This window comes from Crocodylus siamensis, chromosome 6, assembly GCF_052110815.1.
Source record: "Crocodylus siamensis isolate JL-2025a chromosome 6, ASM5211081v1, whole genome shotgun sequence".
NCBI classification, from domain to species: domain Eukaryota; kingdom Metazoa; phylum Chordata; order Crocodylia; family Crocodylidae; genus Crocodylus; species Crocodylus siamensis.
Window position 1 is genome coordinate 3,220,399 of NC_143400.1, and position 8,004 is coordinate 3,228,402.

At 66.3% G+C, this 8,004-nt stretch overlaps 1 protein-coding gene across 1 annotated transcript; it reads right to left on the reverse strand.

Annotated features, from left to right (window-relative positions):
- Positions 1-266: 266 nt before the first annotated feature.
- Positions 267-7,934, reverse strand: MAP3K11 (mitogen-activated protein kinase kinase kinase 11). Its single transcript, XM_090054950.1, has 10 exons — positions 7,349-7,934; positions 5,169-5,349; positions 4,881-5,029; positions 4,497-4,672; positions 4,072-4,315; positions 3,810-3,920; positions 2,688-2,808; positions 2,480-2,556; positions 1,654-2,382; positions 267-1,541 (listed from the first exon to the last, which is right to left on the reverse strand). The coding sequence occupies exons 1-10, from the start codon at positions 7,809-7,811 to the stop codon at positions 1,171-1,173; spliced, it is 2,622 nt and encodes an 873-aa protein (XP_089911076.1). The 5' UTR covers positions 7,812-7,934; the 3' UTR covers positions 267-1,170.
- Between the last annotated feature and the right edge of the window lie 70 nt (positions 7,935-8,004).

An 8,004-nucleotide genomic window follows, 5' to 3' on the forward strand; every position in this document is an offset into this window, starting at 1 on the left:
ATGCACGTGTTTGTGGTACGTGCTGCAGATGCCTGTCAGGGACACCTGGCTCCTGTGTGCTTGTGTCTATGGGGGACGCCTGAAGCCCATGCGTGTGCACCTGCGTGTCCTGGATGCCAGGGTCCCACATGTGTGCACGCGCCCTGGCCCCCTGCACTGTGTGTGGGACACCTGGGTCCCACATGCACGTGTGCCAGATGCCCAGGCTCTGCCTGTGTGCACGTGTCCCCATCCCTGCTGCCCGTGGGAAACACCAGAGGCAGGAGCCTGGAGAGTTTGGAGGCAGCTGAGTTTATTTGGTCTCGGTCCACACGTGACAACAGCCCCCCTCCATGTGCCAGTGCCATCACAGTGAATTGGGGTTGGGGAGAAATCAGTAGCTCACACGTCACAGACACACGTGCACACGGGGGGGAGATTCCTGAGAGCTGGGGGATGGGCTTGGTCCCAGACACCTGGGCACCACTGCGGGGGGGGGGGGGGGGGTGCACCTTTAGTATCTAAAACCCCCAAAGCCACGCCCCCCACTCCGAGCTGTGCCCCCAGCCCCAGGGACCCCGGAGCTGGGGCTGTCTGGCCGGATCAGCCCCCCCAGCAGTGCGTTTTGGCCCCATCACCCCCCATTGCACCTGGGGGCCCCTCCCTTTCCAGTGTATAGACAAAGCCCTCCACCCCATTGGCTGCACCCTGCAAGAGGTGGGACTTCCTGTGCCCCTAAAACCAGAATCCAAAGAGGGAGGAACTTCCTGGTTTGCTTCTGTTGGCTCCAGGACTTCCTGCACAGCAGTCCTTTGAGGATGGGACTTCCTGTTTTGCATGAAGTGTCCCAAGGGAGGGAGGACAGGTGGGACTTCCTGTGTCCAGTGTCCAAAGAGGATGGGACTTCCCATTTTGCCAGGCAGAAGTGCAGGTACTTCCTGCATAAAGTATCCCAAACTGGGGGAGCACAGGCGGGACTTCCTGTATTGCTCCTGCCTCCAGTCCAGGCTTTGGCAAGACTTCCAGTGCCGCCAGCCAGTGGAGAGGCGGGACTTCTCCCCCCAGAGGGGTCGGACTTCCTGTCTGGCTCCTCTTGCCATCACAGACCTTCTAGGGTTCAAGGTCCAAAAGAAGGTGGGACTTCCTGTCCATGCAGGGCTGGAGCGGGACTTCCTGTCTCACCCTTGTGCCTCACTTCCAGGCCCTGCCCTTGCCCGATGCCCACCAAGGCACGGGTTCGGGGTCTCCAGCCGGGTCAGGGCAGGCAGGGGCCCGGCGGGGCGGGGGTGAGGGGAAGGGGCTGAGCCCCCCAGGCTCGGGGGCGAAGGGGTCGAAGGGGTCGGAGGTTTCAAAGGGGTTGGTGGGGTCGGCGGGTGCCAGGCGCCGGGGTGGGGGTTGGGGGGATGGGGCAGGGGACGCGCGGGGCCCAGCCGACACGAAGCTCCAGGGGTCGATGCGGCTGCGCACAGGGGAGGGGCGGGGGCGGGCCAGGGGGCCAGTGCGGGGGCAGGGCCGGGGGGAGTGGGGGCTGCGGGGGGACGAGGGCGAGGGCAGGGCACCACCTGTGGGACAGGAAGAAACGGGGGGTCAGAGTGGCTGGGCCCCCCCAAGCTCCCAGACTTCCCACCCTAGGGAGGCCCCCCAATCCCACCTCCCTCCGGCCCCTGCACTCACCCCACTTCTCCACCGGCCGCGGGCTCTTGGGGGAGCGCTGCACCCACAGTGGAGCCAGTGCCCCCCGGTCGCCCCGAGGGGCCAGGTTGGTCAGGGGCTCCGTGGACCCAGGCGTGCGGGCAGCTCCTCTAGAGCTGGGCTCTGGGGACCCAGGCGTCCGGGCGGGCCCCTTCACAGTCAGCTCTGGGGACCCAGGCATCCAGGCGGCTCCCCTACGGCTGGGCTCTGGGGACCCAGGCGTCCGGGCAGGTCCCTTCACACTCAGCTCTGGGGACCCAGGCGGCCGAGGGGACCCAGGAGTTTGGGCAGGTCCTCTATGGCTGGGCTCCTGGGACCCATGTATCCAGGTGGCCCCCTTTGGCCCTGGCTCTGGGGACCCAGGCGTCCGGGCGGCCCCCTCCAGGCTCAGCTCCGAGAAGCCAGGCATCCGGGCAGCCCCTTCCTGACCAAGCTCGGGGGACCCCGGTGTCCAGGCACCCCCCTCCTCGGCCCCCCCTAGCTCCACGGGGCTGTGGGGGGGGGAGAAGTGGATGAGCTCAGGGGAAGGTGGAGGAGTGGGGGCAGGGGGGGGGCTGGGCGGGGGACCCCGCTCCTCCCGGGGGGGGGCGGGCGGGGGCAGGTCCCGGCCCAGCCCCAGGGAGGCCAGCAGAGCTGTGCCCCGCAGCAGCGCCCGCTGGATCAGCCGCGGGGTGCCCCCCCGCTCCAGCTCCTGGCTCCCGCCAGCATCACCTGGAAGGTGGAGAGGAAGGAGAGACATCAGGAAGGGTCTAGGACCCCCTCAGGGCTCTGCCCCCTCCCCCACCCCAAGGACCACCCCCAGTCTCACCATTTAGGGTCCCCTCCCCCACGGGGGGCTCCTCAGACTCCAGGTACCACGTTGTCTCATCCAGCCGTGACCTCCGCCTGCGGGGGGTGAGGGGGTGGAAAGAGTCAGAGGCCAGGCGTCCAGGCTCCCAGCCCCCCGACTGCACTCACCCCCCACCCGACTCCCCTCCTAGCCGGGGAGGGGCTCCAGGTGTCCGGGCACCCCCTACCTGCCATTCTGCGTGGGGGACCCAGGGCCCCAAGCCTTGGAGCGTCGCTCCCCAGTCCCAGGCTCATCCCCCCGACGCGGCGCCGGCCTGACCCAGCTGGGGGCGCTCTCCACCGGCTCCACTGCATGAGAAAGGCAGAGTCAGTGGGGTCACAGCGATGCCACGTCCCTCTCCCTCTGACATCACGTTCTCACTGATACATGCAAATGGTGTCTCACTTTAAGACAGGACCTATGAAGGATGATGTCATTGGGAGCCTCATGTGACATCACGGGATGCTGGCGCACCACCAGGCAGCAGCTGCTTACATCACGCATGGCATTTCTAACAGCAGCACATAGTCTTTATGGCATCACTTCCTGCTCTGACCTAACTACCCAGGCTCACTCTCTTTCGGTGATGTAAAAATATCATGCGATGTCATTTCTATGAACCAATCAGCCCACAGTACTAGCCAGAATGACACACACTTGCTTCCCAGACCTGCTCCGCTTTTTCCCCCCATGACGTCAGTTCCTGTGATCCCGGCAAAATAGCCAACAGGAAGTTACATCACAAGCCCCTTCCTGAGACACCGTATATTCCAACCCATCAACACAGCAGTGATGTCTGATGCAGCCACTGATGACATCACGCTCCTCGGTCCAATCAGAACACGATGGATGGGGGGGGCAGAGGGAACACAACACAGCTGGTAATGTCATTTCAAATTGACCAATCAGCTTGGGGGTAAGGGTTGCACCAATCCCCTCCCTGCCATCTCCAATAAATGACATCAGAACTTGGGGTCTTCCCCCCTACTCCACAAGGAAGTGACATCACAGCCACGCATTGAGACTTTCCCCAATTGGCTGGCAGATAAAGGACACTACCTGTGACCTCATGACTTTAAAATGCTTCCAATTTGTTAACAGGAATGATGACATCACAGCCCAGATTTCCCGCTGAGCAAGAAGAAAGTGATGTCATGGAAAGCCCTGATGGTGTCACCAGCTGGGCCCCTCCTCTCAACTCAGGAGTCAGGTGTGGGGAGGGACTTATGCCACCCCACACACAGCCAGATGCCACCCAGGTCCATTCCCCACCCCACCCCCGCCCTTAAAGGGGCAGTGCAGGACTCACGCTGGATGGCCCGGAAGCGGGGGAAGGTGGGGGACCCTCCGGCCCCTCCCTCGGCCACGTTGCGCCGGTCGAGCCCAGGAGACGCCTGGACAGTGATACGGTGCTTGAAGTCTGTGGGGGAGAGGGGCGGGGGTGAGACACAGCCCCTGATGCCCCTCACACCTGAGCCGCAGCCCCTGCCCCCCCCCAGTCTTGCTGAGGCCCCTCACTCCCAGCCCACGGCCCCCCCACCCATGCCCCTCACTCCCGCCCCGGGCCATACCAAGGGGCATGCTGATGCGGTCACCGCCGTCCCGGCCCTTGCTCTTGGCGCGCCGGAAGGTGCCGCGGCGGCGCTTGAGCAGGGGGGGCTGACGGGCGGCCTGCTGCAGCAGCAGGCTCAGCTCCCGCTCGAAGACCTCCAGCTCCCACTGGGCCAACTGGTGCTCACGCTGCCGCAGCGCCTCCTCCTGGCACTTCTGCTCCACCGCTGCCCGCGCCAGCTCCTCCTCCCGGCTCAGCAGCTCCTGGGGGGAGGGGGCAGGAGGGGTCACCAGGGCTGTGGGAGGTTATTGGGGGGCATGGGGGGGGGCGGGGGGTCAGGGCAACACGAGGTCACCAGGGGATGCTGGGAGGGTAGCGTGAGGTCACTGGAGGGAGCTGGGAGACTGCTGGGGGCAGGACCATAGTGGGGTGGGAGGGGCCCACCTTCTCGCGGGCGCGCAGCTGGTCAAACATGGCCTGGATCTCCAGCTGCCAGTCGTCCTGCAGCGAGTGGAAGGAGCCGGGCGGCAGCTCAGCCAGGCCCTGCTGCTCCAGCGCCTCCAGCTGGCTCAGCACCGCTCCAAAGCTTGGCCGCTCGTGGGGGTCCTGGTCCCAGCACTCTTCAATGGGGGGGAGGAGAGGGGTCAGAGAGGCCTCTGTACCCCTCCCCCCTTGTGCGACAAACCCCCCACAGCAGCCATCAGCTCCCTCCCCACTGAAGGAACCCGGGTGTCCGGCCTCCCGCTCTGACCCCCTCCCCGCACAAGGAGAGGACCCAGGCGTTCAGGATCCCCACCCCCACCATGGGAACACAGGTGTCGGGCTCACCGGCCATGAGCTGGGCAAAGGGCTCGGGGCAAGTGGATGGGATCGGCAGCGTCAGCTTGTTGACGGCGACGCCGTAGGCCACAGCCAGGCCATCGATGCCGCGATAGGGCACCTCTCCCGTCAGCAACTCCCACAGCAGCACCCCGTAGCTGGGGGGACAGGGGAGCGGGTGAAGGCCTGGGTGGGGGCCCCCGGGCACCCCCAGAGCTGGGGGGGAACCAGGTGTCCAGGCTCCCACCAACCAGGAGTCCATGGACGGGGAACCCCGGCGTCCAGATCAGCCCCCACCTCCAGACGTCGCTGCCGCGGGAGAAGGTGGAGGCCTTGATGACCTCGGGCGCCATCCAGGCATAGGTGCCGGCCGCGCTCATCTTGGTGGTGCGGTTCCACTCCCGCGCCAGCCCGAAGTCTGTGATCTTCAGCGTGTTCCCGCCCGGTGCCGCCGGGTCCACGGGCTCCGCCAGCAGCACTGCGGGGCAGGGGTCAAGGGTCAGTGCCCAGGGTCGTGGCTCCCAGCCAGGACTGCCCCCCAGGATCAGAGCCTCTAGATCCCAGCCCCCCTGGCCAGGATTGGGCCACCCCGTCACCCCCGCCCTCTGGGCAGCACTTCCTGTCCCACCCCGAGTCATTTCCTCTTTCCAGGCGGGCAGGAGAGTGGGAATGGGCAGGGACAGGACCCTGGTGTCCGGGCTCCCAGCCCCCTGCTCTCCCCGCCAGGCCCCACTCCCCCCCCAGAGCTGGGACAACTCAGGTCTGTGGGCCCCCAGGCCCCTGCTCCGACCCCCACCCCCTGCCAGCGCTGGAGGGAACCCAGGCGCCCGGGCTCCCCAGGACCCGCCTGCACAGCAGGAAGGTTCCCAGGGCTGGAGAATGGACCCTTTGTCCTGCCCCCCCCCTTACAGGCCCCCTGCCCCTCCTCCACCCTGGGGGGGCAGGAAGTCGGGGCAGGAAGTGGCTGCAGGAAGTGGAGCTGGGAGGCTCTGGCCAGGCTGGGGGGGCGGGGCATCCCTTGCCTAGGCCCCACCCCCCATCATCAGGACCCTCCCCCCACAGGACAGTTGTGGCCCCTTGGAGCTGGGGATGGAACTGGTCAGACAGGACGGGGCAGGATGATGCCCCGAGGCCCCTCCTGCCGGGACCCGGGCGCTCTGGGAGGCGCGGGGGTCTATGGGGTGAGAGCAGGGGGGCTGGGAGCCCACACGCCTAGGCTCCCCCCTTCTGGGTGAACCACGGGGCGAGGCGGTGACCTTTAACCTATGCTCCAGGCCTGGCCGTGGGGGGAGCTCCCATCATGCCTTGCAGCCGCGGGTGGGAGGTGGAATGCGGCTCTGCCGGGCGCGGACTCTAGGGGGGCGGGGGCAGCCGCACCAACAGATGGACACGGGGCCCCTCGCGTGGCGTGTTGCATGCGCGTGTGCTTATGTGCACAGGGGGAGCTGGTGTCTGGGAAGAACCCAGGCATCCGGACTCCCAGTGCCCCCCGCTCTCACCCCAGCCCCCACTCCACTCCCAGAGCTGGGGAGAACCCAGGCGTCCAGGATTGGGAGCAAGGGGCACTGCTTTGGGGTCCCAGGACTGCAGGTACCTGGACTGGGGTGAGCGTCAGGAGGTCACCTGGTCAGGGTCAGGGATTACAGGACTAGGTCAAGGATTGGGGAGCACCCGGCCAGGGTCAGGGGACATCAATTTGGGTTCGGGGTCCTGGGTTTGGAGGGAGGGTCATTGAGAGAGGGTGAGGGGCCATGTCAGGGGGTACAGAGTTCAGACTGGGGGGAGGTCACCATGGTAGGGTGAAGTCGCAGGAGCAAGGTGAAGGATCGGGGTCACCAGGTCAGGGGTAACCCGAGCAGGGCCAAGAGTCACCATGGCAAGCTGAAGGGTCATGGGCCAGGGTGAAGAGTCAGAGGTCACCAGGACAGGGTGAAGCCTCAGGGGTCAGGGTGCGAAATCAGGGAATACAAGGGCAAGCTACAGGGTTATAGATCAGGATGAAGAATCAAGGGTTTACAGGGTCAGGGGTCACCATGGCAGGGTGAGAGGCTGGGGACTACCAGGGCAAGCTACTGGGCTACGGACCAGGACGAAGGGTCAGGGCAAAGGATCAGTCATCAGGGCAAACTAAGGAGCGTCAGGGCAGGGTGAAGAGTCAGTGATTACAGGACAGGGTTGAAGCCTCCAGAGTCAGGCTGAGAGGTCAGGGGTCACCAGAGCAAAGTAAGGGATCGAGACTAAGAGTCAGGGATCGCCAGGATGGGGGGAAGCCTCAGGGTCGAGGCCAAGGGGTCAGGGGTCACCGGGACAGGGTGAATGAAGCTTCAGGGGCTGGGTAGTCACCAAGACATGGAGCGGGAGGCAGCCTCAGGGGTCAGGGGTTACGGGCCAAGGCGAAGAGCTGGGCGTCACCAGGACGGGGAGCAGCCTCCAGGGTTAGAGAAGAGCCAGGGGTCACCAGGCCAGCGGGCACTCACCGTTGTTGGACTTGAGGTCGCGGTGGATGACGGGCACAGCGTGCAGGTAGCGCATGCCGCGGGCGATCTGCAGGGCCCAGTCCACCAGCACGGCCGGCGGGAAGCGGCGCCCGGCCAGCGCGCGGCTGAGGGGGCCGCCGGCGGCGAAGTCCAGCACCAGGCAGAGGTGTGGCTCCTGGAGGCACACGGCCTGCAGCCTGATGATGTTGGGGTGGCGCAGGCGGGCAAAGAGCCGTGCCTCCTGCCGCACGCTTTCGGCCGCTGCACCCGGCTCGCCGTCCGCGTCCCGCCGCGCCGCCTTCACCGCCACACACTGCCCGCGCCAGGCGCCACGGTACACCTGCCCGAAGCCGCCCGCCCCGATCACCTCCTCCAGCCGCAGCTCCCCAAAGTCCACCAGCGCCGGCAGCGCCTCACCTGGGGCCCCGGCCCCCTCCTCCGGCCGGCCCCAGGGCAGCTCCATGGGGCATCGCCACGGCCGGGGGGGGGTCAAGGCACGGGGGGCAACTGGCCCATGGGCTTCACCAGGCTGTGCCCCCCTTGAGGGTCCTTCTTGGCCCGTAGCCCCTCTGGGGGGGTAGGATCGGGGCCACCCGATCTACTACCCCTCTCAGGGGCAAAATTATGGCTCCACCTGTCTCTTACTCCCCTCCAGG